Source organism: Mycteria americana, chromosome 2, assembly GCF_035582795.1.
Source record: "Mycteria americana isolate JAX WOST 10 ecotype Jacksonville Zoo and Gardens chromosome 2, USCA_MyAme_1.0, whole genome shotgun sequence".
Classification (NCBI taxonomy): Eukaryota; Metazoa; Chordata; class Aves; order Ciconiiformes; family Ciconiidae; genus Mycteria; species Mycteria americana.
In genome coordinates this window covers 24,698,858-24,714,726 of record NC_134366.1, presented here as the reverse complement: position 1 = coordinate 24,714,726, position 15,869 = coordinate 24,698,858, and the positions used below count along the sequence as shown (strand labels likewise).

The 15,869-nt window shown below is 39.7% G+C and overlaps 1 protein-coding gene across 19 annotated transcripts in view; it reads right to left on the bottom strand.

Annotated features, from left to right (window-relative positions):
• Positions 1 to 15,869, bottom strand: part of ADAM22 (ADAM metallopeptidase domain 22) — a 139,689-nt gene that overhangs the window by 53,972 nt on the left and 69,848 nt on the right. For all 19 annotated transcript variants that reach the window (XR_012774163.1, XR_012774164.1, XR_012774165.1 and 16 more), the window contains exons 5-7: positions 9,800 to 9,882; positions 5,114 to 5,177; positions 4,393 to 4,462 (exon numbers count right to left, since the gene is read on the bottom strand). Coding sequence is in view for 13 of the 19 variants with exons in the window: in XM_075492772.1 (XP_075348887.1) it covers positions 4,393 to 4,462; positions 5,114 to 5,177; positions 9,800 to 9,882 (217 nt within the window). In the remaining 6 variants the exon portion in view is untranslated. The remainder of the gene's footprint in view (positions 1 to 4,392; positions 4,463 to 5,113; positions 5,178 to 9,799; positions 9,883 to 15,869) is intronic.

Genomic DNA, 15,869 nt, shown 5'->3' with positions numbered 1-15,869 from the left:
AGTTCACATACCTTTGTACACAACTTCTGGTTGTGTTACAAAATCCTAAACAGTTCAGTTTCACTGGTGAGACACGAAAGTTTCTCACAGCTCCACCTCTCACCTGCTGTACATTAGCTGTGCAATTTCTGTATGAGGCTCAAACAATAGGATTAAAACCAATGCTGATAGGAATTTGACAGGGCTGCCATGTCAGCAAAACCTTAAAACACGAAGCTGAATTGCCCATCAGACAAAACATTACCAGGCGTAAGTGCTAATCTTAACCAGGAGTGGCTAGTTACTGATAAGACAAACCAGGAAAGCAAAGCATGACTAACTGGTATTGTCTTGGGTAAACCTTGGGTATTATACTGTCATTTTGGTATGTGAGGTTTGCAGATATCTTTTTATGGAGGGGCCTGGACAGTCATAGGCCCTTTGCTTAAAAATCTTTTCATTGTTACACCAGTGCACTTGAGGATTTTCTTTACAAAAGGGACTAAAATAAATTAAATAACATCGAAGGGTCCCTATTTATTGCTTAAAGACCTGCAATCTCTAGAGCTTGCAATGATGAGAAACAAAATCTTGAAAATTTTTATACAAATTTGTTTTTTGTTATGCTTTACGTATGTTGATTAATTTAGTCTGTGTTCTAGTGCCACACAACTGGCTCTCAACATGTCATTTTAGGTTTTATATCATGGTTAATGAAACTGGTAAAACCACAACTTTTCAATCAATAAAACCATAGAATGGTTTGGGTTGGAAGGGACCTTAAAGATCATCTAGTTCCAACCCCCTGCCATGGGCAGGGACACCTTCCACTAGACCAGGTTGCTCAAAGCCCCATCCAACCTGGCCTTGAACACTTCCAGGGATGGGGCATCCACAGCTTCTCTAGGCAACCTGTTCCAGTGCCCCACCACCCTCATAGTGAAGAATTTGTTGTAAAATAATAATTTACAACATGTATATCGGGTCTCAGATAACTTTACCAGCAAATGCGATCACTTTACCCATCATCGGAAGTCAGTCATCTCTAGAGGGGAATGATGCAGCTATTAACATTAACACATTAACACACATTAACACTACGCTATAATTCACAAGCTGGATAAATTCACACAGTGCATTTCCAGCTAGGGACCTTCAGGCAAAAGAACATGACCAGAAAATGTAGACAGCTTAGAAAGCCTAGCAGAAATTTTGATGGGAACACATTACCTTGAAAAAGTGTAATGAGGATTCATAGAATCATAGAATCATTTAGGTTGGAAAAGACCTTTAAGATCATCGAGTCCAACCGTAAACCTAACACTGCCAAGTCCCACTAAACCATGGCCCTAAGTGCCACGTCTACACGTCTTTCAAGTGACCTCAAAAGAAAAAGACATCTGTTATGCATTATTTGAAAAACAACACCTTCAATAACATAGTGTTGTCTAAGACCATGCCAGGGCAATATATGCCTCAATACAGATTGTGAGAAAAAATACAGTCTGCTAAATTATGAAGTCAAATGCTCTAAGCATGCCAAGTCATCCATCCAAGCTTTCCTTATTTAAAGTCCTCATTACCTCCTCAGATCATTGCAAAGTACAGTACAATGAATTCTTTTCTGCAATAGCTTTCTTTTTGGTTTTTTTAATATCCAAGGAGCAAAAGAATGTAAAAAGTACATTGCTATCAAACTGTGGTATAATAGTGTGTGCTTTTACTATCACTGATATCGAGTAATCCCTATTACTTGATTTTTTTCTCCTTTCTAACATCAATATTAAAGCTGATGATACATCCAGTCCATTCCTAACGCAGTTCTGAGTGGAAATCTTAGCTTACACACAGACTCTTTTAAAGATAAGAAGAAATTCTTGACAACAAGGAAGAGCTCCTTAGGCTGGACAAATTGATAAATTATGAGAGGAATAAGGAATATAAGAAATACTGATGACATAACCTAGCACAGTGCTTGCTACTAATAATAATGATTCTGCTGTAGTACTTTAAAAAAATCAATCACAACAATACTATTAGCAATTAACTTCAAATATTGTTTAAAGAAAACAAAAACAAGAAAAGTCAAGACAACAGTCAGCACCCTCCACACTAGCAGGGAAGAGGCAATGCCAAGCAGAGACAGCAGAGACATGCTGCCTTGGTGTGGCAGCATGTGCGAGGAGTGAAGGAGAAGGTGGGGCAGGGTGTGTGGCAGGTTGGGGGATGAATGATAAGAGCTCCTGTGGGCACAGGGAAAAGGGTGGGGAAGCAGAAGGTGGTGCGGACTGCTCTCATCCTCTGGAGCTGTGGCATCGTGGAGGATGACTTAAAGACAGAGATAAATTGAATAATCACAGACAAAGAAAAATGGTGGGATTCCCAATGAGGATATAATCTATTACATCTACCGAAACTTTGACTACAAACCTCAGAAACACCCTTCCAAACAGTTTTACAAAAACAAGTACGGGCATGTGGGAGAGCAGACTGTGAGTTAAAGTTTATTTCTCCATATATGGGATCCTAAACATAAAGCAATAAAAGATTAGCACCTTATACCTCTTATCCACATTACAAATATTTGTACAATTAAGACCACTAGCACTCCCCAATTAAATCTCCTTTTGAACCTTTTCTACAATCTTGTGATTCTAATTCAATCTAATGGCAACATCTTCCATTATGTCACATGCTGGGCTTTGTACAGCAAAGCCAGCAACTATTTACTTGTTATCTACAGTAAAATCAAAACTGTACAAGCATATCTGGATTTTTTTTTTTGGGGGGGGGGGTGCAGAACTGAAGCCCTATTTTGACAGTTTTCTGAAAATCAGGAAGCTTTGGCGGAGGTGAAACTGGTGCATTAGACTTGCAATGAATTCCTTTTCATAATTTTAAAAGCAGAAAATAATTTTATTCTGAAATCTTGAAAACATACAATTTCACTATTAGGAAATCTTGTAAGACAGCTGGTAGATATCTACGAAGAACCAGCTTTAGCAGTTTCCTACTTTAACAACCTGAGACAGAAGACTTATTTTAAACTCAGCAGTGGTTGCATTATTTCCAACCTTTCAAATGACGTATCCTCAAGAAAGTGTGATAAAAGATGCACTTTATTATTTGGCCTTATGTTCAATAGATTGTTCTCATTACACTACCATCTCCACACGTACAGGGAGTAATTACGGTACGTGTCTAAGGCGCATGTACATAGCAAGCTTCATCATACAGGTGTCAACGTCTTGCACTGCATGAGCCTTTTGTGCTGCCCCTCCATCCCAACGCCTCCTCCACCTCACCTGGGCAATCATCAGCGGAGGACATGAGGCACCAAGCTGGGATACTGTTTTGTTTAGACTCAGAAAGATTCCTTCTTCAGAACTGAAATCAAGGTGACCCAATTGTAGCAATTTCCCTTGTTTTTTCTCATTAGCTCTCTGAATTATTCTGCTTTGCTTAACAACTAGCAAACCTGCACACACTGTGCTCCAGAGAAGGACCCATTTATGTGCAGTAGCCAGCACCCTAAGATTCCAGATCCAACTGTTACCATAGGACAAATAGTTTGTAACAAGATGACTGGACATCTGTAACTCTCCTGAAGAAATTAGTCTAGAGGTGGTTTCTACAAAAATGACAGCTTTATTTATCTAGGATATATTTTGTAGAGTGGGAAAATGCATCTGTAAAACTGGCAAATCCTTGACAGAATGGGGATATGCCATAAATACTGCAATTTTAGCTTCAATTAACAAGTCAACTTCTCAGATGAAAGCTCATTTTTTTAAAAATCTCTTCTCCCTCCACACACAATATAAACTGTTTGTGGGGATTCATCACTACAAGCCCTTGAAACCACTTCTGCCTCCAAATTCATTTGTACTGAAATGGAAGACCCGCACTACAGCCAGTACTGTGAAAGATGCTGAACAGACTGGAGATGAGAGAGTCACTGAACAGCAACGACGTTTGGCATGTTCTTGTCTCCCAGGCTTATGCTCACACCTGTATCTCAAAATAGGAAAAATCCATGAAGAGTTATCAACCACTGGCAATGTGGGGTTTATTTTCATCATCTTTAGGCTACCTCAGTCCTTTCCTTTCTACAACTACTAGCACTTAATGCAGTCCACAGACCGCATGACTTGCTAAGAGAAACATACATCACATGAAGGTCTAGGAGAGTTTTGATTCATCGGATTCAGGGTTTTTTCAGCGCTTCATGTTCTCTTCCAGTGCTTTCAGTGTTTCAGATTCTTTTTTTCAGTGCTTTTTTATTTAATCAGGAAAAATAAGAGTTATACAAATAAACAATATACTATCAGAAGATTATCTATCAAATAAGATTAACAAATTTGGCCTTAGACTAAAACAAGTCAATAAGTCATGAATATTAAAAAACCATACCAGATGGAAGGTCATCCGAAGGAAACTCAAACACCTTGGATTTGTAAACAGAGTGGAAATGGAAGTCATCCTGAAATAGTAAATAATTGCATGTATTAAACTTGGATAAACTAATCCATCTCATGAGCATCAAATAGACAGTTCCAAAGGTCCTTGTTATCCAACACCTACACTAGTGAACATGCAAGTTGCAAGGTACCATTACTCTACACACTTCTCCTTTTCTCAACTGTGATGTGATCACTAATGCCACAGTTAATCATCTTTTATTTGAAATACCCGAGTACATCAAACAGGGTGGCTGAGCACGCTTAGAGCCAGGCTTAAGGGAGCTGCCCAGGGAACATCCATGAGAGTCACAGGAGCTGCTGGAGTCAAGGCCAAACCAGGAGGAGAGGGACGTAACGAATCCAGAGCGGGAAGTGCCAGAGAAGGGGACAGGGCACTCACAGGCTTCTCCTGCTGGCTCCAAGGGACCTTCATCACCCTCTGGGGCTGCACTGCTCTACATCCAAGTGTTACAGAGTACACACATACACACATACCACTGCCTAATTTTGGAAGTCTACTTTTGTCTGTGACGATGGGGACTCACATATGAGGTAAATGAGTTGGGAATGAGGGGATGATCCTTTGGTCCCAGAGCCTTACGCCTACCCTGTACCCATGAACGTCTGTGTTCAACAAACAACACAGCAGGACTACTATAAGTTCTACTTACATCTGAAGTGTAGTTTTCATCCGGCTCAATAAGGTAAGTATGATTTCCATCATAGAACATCCCACTGTCGAGAGCAGGAAATGTAAATACTGATTTAATAAACAAATACTAGTGCAACATGGAAGTAAGTTTAAGAAGTTCATCTATTTTAAAAATTTAACTATTTAGAAAAGGAAGCAGTTAAAAAATGGTTTCAGGAACTGAATGTAATTCTGAGTCAATCTTTTGTTTCTTCACTTCAGAAAGAAAGATATTCTCTCCCGTGGTGATATAGACCCTTCTTTCTTCCCCAAAGCTTCTCTACAACACATATATACACCACAAAAACTGGCAAATTTAGCCTACTGAAAATCCAGTTCAGAGCCCCCACTCCCATGCAAGAGAGATCTACCTGCAACAGATAAATGAGAGACCTCTCTGTAGGAACACGCGTATTTGGAACTTGCGCACAGCTTTCCCCGAAATAAAAATATTATTGAATTGAATTTATTGTTAGGTTTTAATGGTTTTGATTAACTCTTTCCTCAGTAATTTCATGTAGTACCAAGTACAAAGGACATAATGAGCTCTTTTGGGCACAGAGGGCTGTTTTGGACATTTCAGCAATAATAATTATGACAGATGGTCTTTTCTTTTTATATTGACTTAGTTTAAGTTTATATTTCTAGAAAACATTAATGGCTATACGCATTATCATTTCAATATGGACATTATATGATGTTCATGATAAGGAGATAGGAAACCCCATCAGACAGGCTTCCAATGGGTTGTGGTGAAAAAAGATCCAGAGGACCAAGCCTTCTGCCATACCCATGGTTCTGGCAAAGTACTCATGGTCTCTTAATGGCATCAAATCTTCTCAACCACAGAAATTTGAAGGTCATTCATGATAAGCACACTGCTATGCATCTCAGAAAATCTGTCACTTGGCTTGCCCACACACTATCACTGATTTTCCATATTAAATTCCAACACACAGTTCAACTCTAAATGGAGAACAAACTGAACTGTTAAGGCCCTCTAAATGGATGAAGATAGTCTGTGACAGTAACACCAGATGCTTTTGCATTACCACTCGAATGTACAACAAAGGTGAGGTCCATTCCTGCAAGGATGTTTTCTATTAAGAGTTACCTTCAATTTACTTAGGTAAAGAGTGTACTGAGGTTTAGTCTTTAAGATAATGCAGGACGCACAAGTGTGGTTGAATTGCACCTTAAAAGAAAGTGTTGATACAGGTATTGCTGTGTAAGAGCATAAAACCAAAGGGCATTTATCACTACTATTCTGATCTTCAACCAAATCAGCACTTTTTAAAAATAATTTTGCCTTTATTGCAGTAGTATACACACATGGTTGGGATTAGGCTGTATCAGCATGTCCCTTTCAAAGTGCCACTACTAAGGGCTTTAAGCTTGGCCATAAATATGAGCTGTAAGTTCAAACTTGGCACATAGCACATAACAGCAGCATGAAAGCAAGATTATTTATTTATTTAGATTACTCTTTAGCAAACTTTTAGGCACCAAAAAAACCCCATCGGAATTATAAACAGCAAAACCAGATACTATTATTTTTTCTTACGCAGCTTTTTTTTTTTTTTTTAATCAGCAAAATTGATTTTGGTTCTGCACAGGACCAGATGCAGTCACTAAAATACTGTCATTCTTTTCCTGACTATTAAGAAATATAAGCACGTATTAAGCTTGTAAGCCATTACAGCTACGGATGAGCACACTTCTCTTAATATCATTCACTTATGGGGTTAACCATGTAGCATACACTGAAGTAGCCTGAGTTACTGACTGTATAACATACATCAAGTGTGATAATGAGTATATCTACAATTTAAAGCTGTTTCACCTTTCAAATTACCTGTGCCTATTCTTTAGAAATAAATACAGTCTACACAGTTTAAGATAAATATTCTAGCACCTGCTGAAGCTTCTTTGCCTGGGAATAAGATGAGATTTGGGAACATCCTGCAGCTCTTAATCAGGCAAAACTTCCTTCCCTCTAATTGCAATTTTACTTAAGCAGAGTCTGCAAGACGAAGCGCTATCAACAAAGGGCTTCTCGTGCGACTGTTGCACCCAGCAGCACTGACGTCTGATCAAGTCACTCAACAGTGACAAGAATAATAGTCATGGCTGACCTACAGATCTGACTTGCCCACTCAAAGCATTCATGGCTCTTTTCCAACCGACTTCAATAGTCCAGTGCTCTGTGAAGAAATCACATGCTCACGGATGTGTTGGAGAGAAAGCAATACCAAAACACCTGCCATTTAAAAAACCTGAATTTGGACTGTGTGTATTCTTCAAACAAACAAATTTGTAGTCCTGAAAGTCTAATTTGCAGTAATAACAGCAGGTTTTGTATTCACCACCAGTGGGCAGCAAAATCATAGACCAACCTGGTGTCTGTGCAGCTCGCCTTGAAACAGGACTGCAAGTCGTGCCTGACTATAGCTTATTTCTATCCCAGCAACCAGTGTGTTTTGCATTCAAAGTTTTTTGTGTTAAGTCATAGGAAACTGTGGTTACTGCATATCCCACAGAAAACAAAAAATTCCAAACAAAATGGCTCGCTCAGAGTTAAGGTTGCAGAGATACATTTTTCATTAGCAAAGTCATTAAGAAGAGAAGAAATTCATAATTTTAAGTATTCTGTCAGCCAGTCATCCGATTCATTTAACTAATAAAAGGAAGACCACAACGTAGACATTACCAACAGAAGAACTCATAATTTATGACTAAAAAACCACAACATTTTCTCACATGTATGAAAAATTCTGCTGTTACTGGCCAAGATCTAGGGGTACTAATAAGTAAGAGAGATTAGCATGAACTTTGGGAATATGAAGCTTGTTATTCTATTAAAGGCATCTGCTCTGTCTTATGCACCTAAAATTCATGAAAGCAACGCTCCTGCCCTGCAGACCTTATTAGAAGATAACTCTCTGCAGCTTCCCTTATTCCAGCGAGACGCTCCAAACTGTGGTTGGAGCTACGGAGCTCTGATTGCCAGTGTGAGTTTCTAGTAATTACTTAGCATTTAAAATCAACTGCGGAGGAGCTAGTTGTAATGATGGAAATGCAGTGTCAGAGAATGCAGTGAGTTTAATACAACTCAGGAACACATTACTCTCTCATACTGGATGTTGGAATTACCAGCCTGCTACAGTAAGCTTCATATTGCATTTTGTGTGAAGGGTAACTGCTGAAACTTTATTGTATCAGAAAAAGGGGGGGGGGGGGGGGGGGGGGGGGGGGGAGAAGAGATACTTCTCAAGGCTGAGCTAAATTACACAGGCTAAAAAAATGTATCTTTCATCACATAACTGTGTTAGAAGGGACCAGGTTGAATATCAGGCAATTTAAGAATACAGAGCAGCAGGAGGGTCAGTCATAAGAACAAACCCACAAAAGAAGTGTAGGAAAGGACATATGCAGGCTCTCCTTCCTTTCTGCTGTTTCTCCTAGGAGTTAGCAGGGGCCAAGACCTAATGGATCACTGCTAATGGAAGCCATGCAGTGGCTCAGGATGCATTAGGATGCTACTATTTTTAGGCTCACTGTCCATACTGAAACTGGGCTCAGGTTTCTTGAGCTGCTCAACCTTGATCATAAAAGAGATAAACACAGCTGTAAATCAGACAAGTGCAAGGATGACAAGTCTTCTGCATGCATTCTCCCCCTTCCTAACAAAGAATATACGAATAGAAAAGAAAGACACTACTTAAATATGTGTACTTATATGACTGATACCAAAACTACAGAATAGTTGGAGACAGACAATAAACTGAAGAAGATTTCCATCAGCTAAGCCCTGCTTCCTCAGAAAAAGGCAAAGCTCAGGTAATCTCCACACAGGCTCACTTGCTGCCATGACTTTTCAAGCTGATCTCAGTATCAAAAGCACTGAGATCCTGTAATTCCCAGATTCAACAGACAATGAAGTTACTTGGTTGCTCTGAAAACCTGACTAGCATCTTTCAATAGTGCCAAAAGTAGACATGTCCAAAAGCTGTACAATCAACATACAGCTCCATGTAACCTTCAGATAACAGATGCTTTAATTATATTATCACTAAAATGATGTACTTTAAAAAAAACTATTATTGCACAACTTTATATCCTTTCATACCAATTTTCCAAGATTTTACTATATCAAAGGTATTATCCCACGCACACAGCTTAAGGCCAGCAATTCTGTGAAGAAAATGGATAGGACAAGAGAAACTCTAAACTGACACTTTCCTTTGTAAAGAGAGTAGAAAAGAAAGATAAAATACATCATTGTAGCAACAAGAAAAGAACACAGTTTCCAAATGGTTCATGTCAATACTGGCAGTGTTTTTTATTCTTGTAGAATAGGATATTTTCAGCTACTTTTACCATTCTATCTCTATAATAAATTATCTTAAAACAATACCTGGCCACTGTCCTCAGTTTAAAAGAAAAAGGAAAGAAACTTGCATGCTTTGTCAGTGAATTCTGAAAACAAACAAACAAGGCTTTTGCAAGGTTCAAATTAAACCCTTTTTTTCTAAAGATTGTTGAGTACTTAATATTGGTGACAAACTAGTACGAAAATAAATAGCACTTATTTTGCTATAAACAGCTTTATTTTGCTTAAAAGACTAATAAGCAAAGGCCAGTAAAAACAAAACAGCAGACTTACTGTAATCCATGGCATGTTGACAAGGCAACAAATGATACAGGATTTCCTCGAATTTCTCCCTGATAATAGCAATGTTCTCCTCCCTGAAATTGGAAATTGAGACTGTAAATCCACAGGATGTCCCACAGTATCACACTCCCTCCTGTCAGACACTGCTTTTCCATGAATACATTGCCAACCCACTGCCATGGCACCAAGAATTGACTATCACTCACAAGGGTGTTCATCCCCATCTCCTTTTAGCCATGGTTTGGTACCTAGACAAGCATCATCATTTCGACTCTCTGCACAGAATGGAGATACTTTCAGTGCGAAATCCCTGGCAACCCAAGACAGATTTCAGAGACAAATGTCTCCAGAAGTGCTCATCTTTCTTCACTGACTATGAAAAGAGTCGGAAATAGGGGGCTTAGACTCAACACCTGGTCTGCACATGGCTACATCAGACAAGATGAACTCTGCTCTGAGGGTAAGGCAATTTCCTACTTCTGAGGAGAAAGGTATGCTTATCAAATAATAATAATACTTGATTAAAAAACAGAACAAATCAGAAGTGCTCACTAGTGCTCCAAAACTAATGGAAACTTTAAGTATAACCAAGCAGTAAAGGAATACAATGAAAATTAATATTTGCCTCGTCTCTTCTGCAAATAAAATATACACATTCCAAATCAAATCCAGCAGACCTTACTCAAAAAATCTCCCCCTTAGTTTCACAGGAGTCACACAGATAGCCAAGTAAGCCCTGCTGCACATGCACTGAATGTATTCAGTATTGCACAATGTCAATATTTGTATGCAAAATTAGAAAAATGATCCAAACATCCCTTAAATTCTCACTGCCACTCTACCCTGCAGAGGAACTTACCTATTCAAATAGGTAAGTTACCTTGCCTTGCCAAATTCAGCTATGTCATATTACTGCACTACTGTTGGTTAAAGGACTATGAAGAAGATTTTCAGTGCTCTTTTTTTTTTTAATAGCAACACTTTACTATTTCTATTCCCTACCAGCAAATAATCTACCTAGCTGAATGTACCCAGCCATGTGAATATTTATGTCCATTTACTGCAGGGAGGGAAATGCATTACAATTACTGCTTTTTCAGAAGCTGGCAGTCACTCGCACGATGCATAGCACAGTCATTTTAGACATCTGACATTAAATGCTCTTAGATTTTATTTTTCAAATATGAAAAAAAAATTAATCATGATCAGGCAAAAGGAAAAAACACATAGAATATGTTGGTAATTTTGTGTTTTGATCAGGAAATCCTGTTCTGTTTTCTCCAAGGCATGCAAACTATTTTTGAAAGCAACTATGAAGTATAGGTGCCTCTGTTTTGAGGTGCTCTCCTTAAGAGAGTATAGGAGCCTGTTTGTCAGAGCGTGGCTGCACGCAGGGAAAGAGACCTGATTTCACCCTGGTCACTGGAAATCATTAGTTCCTCCTCAAAATCTTTGCTGGAGCATTTATGCATGCCGTGCCGCTGTTGGACCCCAAAGCACTCAGTGCAGCGCACCTGGGGGCAGCTCGCCACTGCCATGACCAGCAACAGCAGCGCTACAGGGAAATGCAACACCTGCTCCAACAGACAACGAGTCTGACACTATTTGACAGGCTTGTTGCTTCACTCTGCGAGGAGAATCCCTGTGGCATATCTTCTGTTAAAAGTGTTACACTTTTTTTTTTCCCAATTTCTTTCAATCGCATTATTTCCTCTCTTCTACATTCCACTTCTTCCTTCCACTTGCTGCAGTGACAGCAGCCACCTCCACTGCCTGTCCACCTCAGCATCTTTTTCTCTGTGTCCCTGGTACAGATACAGAACACCTTCACCAAACTGACCTGCAGAGTGACCATCATGCTACCCACCACGGGCACCTCTCTACTAAGATGTCTGCTGGAAAACACTACTGGTGCCACACAGGTACTGTTCGACAGGCTGTGCTGATGTTTATCTGGCTCATATCGTGAGAAGCTCTGGCACTGAGCCTCCATACCAGACTACAGCAGGGTGTCTGATGGAAAACGTACGACCCATCACCCTTGGACCAGCATTTCTCAGGACCATCAAGTGTTTGGGACTCAGATGGAGTACAAGTGAAAAGGAGATGGTCTGAGTTTCTGCTTTGCATTCACATGCATTTTAGCCACTGGGATTTTAGACAGACTACATGTTACTTTGTTTTTCCTGAAACCTTGGCTCATTTTCTCTGTTTTATTCTCCTTTTTTACACCTACTTACTTCCTATATCTTAGTTACTTTAAGCTCTCTTCATTTGAGATTTTCTTTCTTTCAGTCTGTAGGATATCCCCCACTATAGGATCACAGTACTGCTTAAGGCTTTCAGGTCGTTCCAGAATATATGAATAAAAAGTAAACAAAGAGAGACTCCAGTAAGCTAATAGCAAAACTAACAATCAAACTATATGGATGAGCTAAAACCTTATGAGTAATAAAATACTGTCTAAACAGAACTCTTGCAGTAGTATTTCTGTAAAAGATATAACTGGAGTAAGCACATGAATATGGGAATAATATTGAAAAGACTATCAGTAGGGAGTTGTACAGAGTTCTAGCTGTGGAAGGAATTTGGAGTAATTAGACAAATTGGTTTGTTCTCAGAAAATGTAGTTAATATATACCAGAAGTAGAATCTCAGGCTCCATTAGTTTGCAAAACCATGTCTTTGTAACCAGGAGGAACATTTTTTCATACTAAGAATCCAAGTTTGTGGCTCAAAAGCATGTTTTGATCTTCTTAATGAGAATCAAATAAATGCCCCATGACAGTACCTCCAAATTAATTTATTCCATAATAAAACCATGAACAAATTTTTATGCATACAGATCTAGAAAAGAAAAATATAAGAAAAGCAGCTCTAAATTCTTGCCTAGGAAAAACACAACTCAGACACATGAACTCTGTTCCATTTCATCAAATCAATTCAACTCATTCATCTACTGAAGTTCACAGTAATGCTGGTGGAGACAGAAATATAACTCTGATCTTCTCGGTCTCGGGGACCAATTCTTACCACTACAAAACATCTATTTCTATATGTTACATCTGGGGGATATTTTTTACACGTGGACTTATGTTCCTATCAACATAATGTAAGTCACCTCAAACCAGTTAATAAAATTTAAGGGGTTTAAATGAAAATAGCTTTTTTCAAGTACTTAATGTACTAGTGGTGTGTTGGGTTTTTTTGAAGAGAACCCTTCAGTGTAAGAAATCCTGCTGTCAGGATACTCCTAAAGGAAGTTCTGAGGATTGTTATAATCTCAGCAAGGAAGTAAGAGGTGGTGCAGTGAAACCAGATGGCACTAGCACTGGATGGCTCTGGGAAGAGCAATTGCTTAACACTCCTTAACAGTGTCTCAAGCAGATAAAACATGCCAGTAACATGTGGCACATGGTGGGGAGGGTGCAAATTGTGTATTGTACTTTTGGGAGACTAGTTTTCAACAGTTCACAAAACCTGTGAAGAGAGAAGCACTTAAAGCTACAAAGTCTGGGACTGGTTCTGTACTGAGAGTCAGAACAACTGAAGGGACTCTACAGGTCAATGTTTTCTTTAGAGCACATGCAATTTTGGACAAGAAGGTTACTGTTGTTGCCTCCCTGTAGTGCTGAGATGAAATATTGTTGGTTTTGACATGTACTAAAGCTCCTTTATAGCAGGTGCTGTAATAAAATACACTGTACTACAGGAAGAATTGCAGTATATGGAAGATCTAAGACCACCAAAGACTAAAAGTAATCATGACATCTATCTTCTTTTACTCTGCTCTTGGAAACATTCACTGAAGGACTGGGGTTGTCTCTCTTCTCTATTGGTATCTGTAGCAGTGAGAGAGGAGTGGAAAAAAATCTTCATTTTTTCCTAAAAATTTTCTGGTCCCATATGAAAATTAAGACTTCCCCCAAGAGCTGAAACTAGCACCATTACCAATAACAGTTCAGTCCAGAGCATCAAGGGTGTTTCATGAAGAGCTACTGGCTTCCTGTAGCTATTAGAGCCCCTCTCTGCTCTCTCAAAAGCAGGCAATAATTGCCCATCTCAGCAAATCAAACCTCCACACTGGCCTTGTCAGCTACTGGGGAATGGTTTAGTGTTGAGATGAAGAGGAAATAAGACTGCTCTTCTAACATATGCCAGCCATCAGTGTGAGCAGCACATTTACTCCTTTCTGCTCTAAAACGGAACCTGGCCAGTATAGAGTCTGGGAGAAAATTAGGCTAAATATCCCCATCTCCCATGAGACAAGGTCAGCCCGGTGACAATGCCTGTGACACAGGCCTGCAACATACACACACACACACACACTCTCACACCACATCCAAAGGCAGTCTAAGGCTACAGCAGAGAGAAGTTCAACACTTTTGCCTCCACGAGGCGCACAGGCACTGTTCATGCTGTGGTCAGCATGACGCAAGGCAAATTTTCTGCCAGTGCCTCTGGCACGCGATTGTCCATTTCCTTGGTTCAGTAAGTTCTCCTTCCTTCATGAAACCTCTCAGCCTTACCGGTGACTTCCAAGAGCAATACAGAATATACAGAATTTTAATAAGAAGTCTATTCATTTGGGGAGCTAAAAATGTAATAACATTCTACCAAAAAAAAAAAAAAAATCAGAATGACCCCAGGGTCAATTAAAACATGAATCATTATGATAGTGGTCAGTTTATGATTTAATCTTCATCTTGATGCTTAAGTTGGACAATTATAGCAAAATCCTGAATTAGGGGTATCTTGCCCTGTGAACTGCTACAGCTCCTCGCCAACCAGCATGCAACCCACTTAGCCCATGTCAGCCCGAGTTTCCCTGCAGCCTGTCTGGGTAGGTAGTGTGGCAAAAATACTAAAAAATGAGAAGGCAGAGATGTTAGCAATGCAAGTAAAATCTGTCCCCATTTCTATCCTTTAAGATAGTTTGTCCATGCCCAGAGAGGCGCCAGCTGCTGCGTAAACACAAAAAAAGACAAAAACCACATTAACCCATATTCACAATGAAGGGGGGAAATAAGTAAAGCAAAAGAACAGCCACGACAGTCAGTGATGGCGGTGGTTCACTCTTCTGTGCAGTCTCAGTGAAAAAAGCATTTGCTGACTGTACACTGACAGTGTTTGTTATTCACCTCAGAGACACTATGACCTTCCCAGGGGAGGAAAATTAAGGATGCACATTCATCTGCTTTCAAATAACACCCGACATCAGATCTTCAAGTAAGCAATTTTCTGCAATTAAGAGAGGTGCTGGCCATTAAAACTCATGCTACACTCAAGCACTGACCCTAAAATTAATAACTTCCTTCTTCCAGCAGCTACATATTCCTATTTTAACACTCATTAATCCAAAGGAAAGGAGATTGCTGGTCTAGTTCATATCCTAGTAACACAGGTCCCTCTTTCCTTGCAGCAGAAAGCTCCCAAAAGGCCAGCTAAAGACCATGCCACCATTCTGTGAAGTGCCAGATAACGATTAGCTTTTTAAAGAGCTACCCACTGTGGGGCCACTAGTTTTAAAACTGTTTCCTTGGTAATCACTTAGATCTATTTACGAATTATTGATGCTTGCACGGGTTTTGACCCAGTGATAACTAAGACTGAATGAGAAAGAGCAACAGGAGAAGAAAATGCACACCCTCTCGCTGACTTCTACGGCAGAAAATGACTTGTGACGGATATATTTCCATTTGTAAATAGAAAAGTCAAAATGGCACTTTCACCTGTGTAACTGCATTGAGAAAAAATCTCTTTTAATTGACATGTGCTTCAGCAATAGCAGGGGTCCAGCTGGCGGGGCTGTGCTGTCCTGCAGCAGAGCCCTGGGTTCAGCCCTTACACAGCTCAGTAACAACTCCATGGACCCTGGCATCACCTCTTTGCAGAGCAGGTCTCTGGACTTAGCTACGGTGTACTGTAGACTACTGCAAGCCAACTGTTTTGCAAATGTGAACGGTGCCCTCCCTTTGTAGGAGGACAGCTATCACATGTACTCATACAACTCAGAGCTGACATGCTGTAGTGACATTAGGTTATAACGCTATTTCAGATG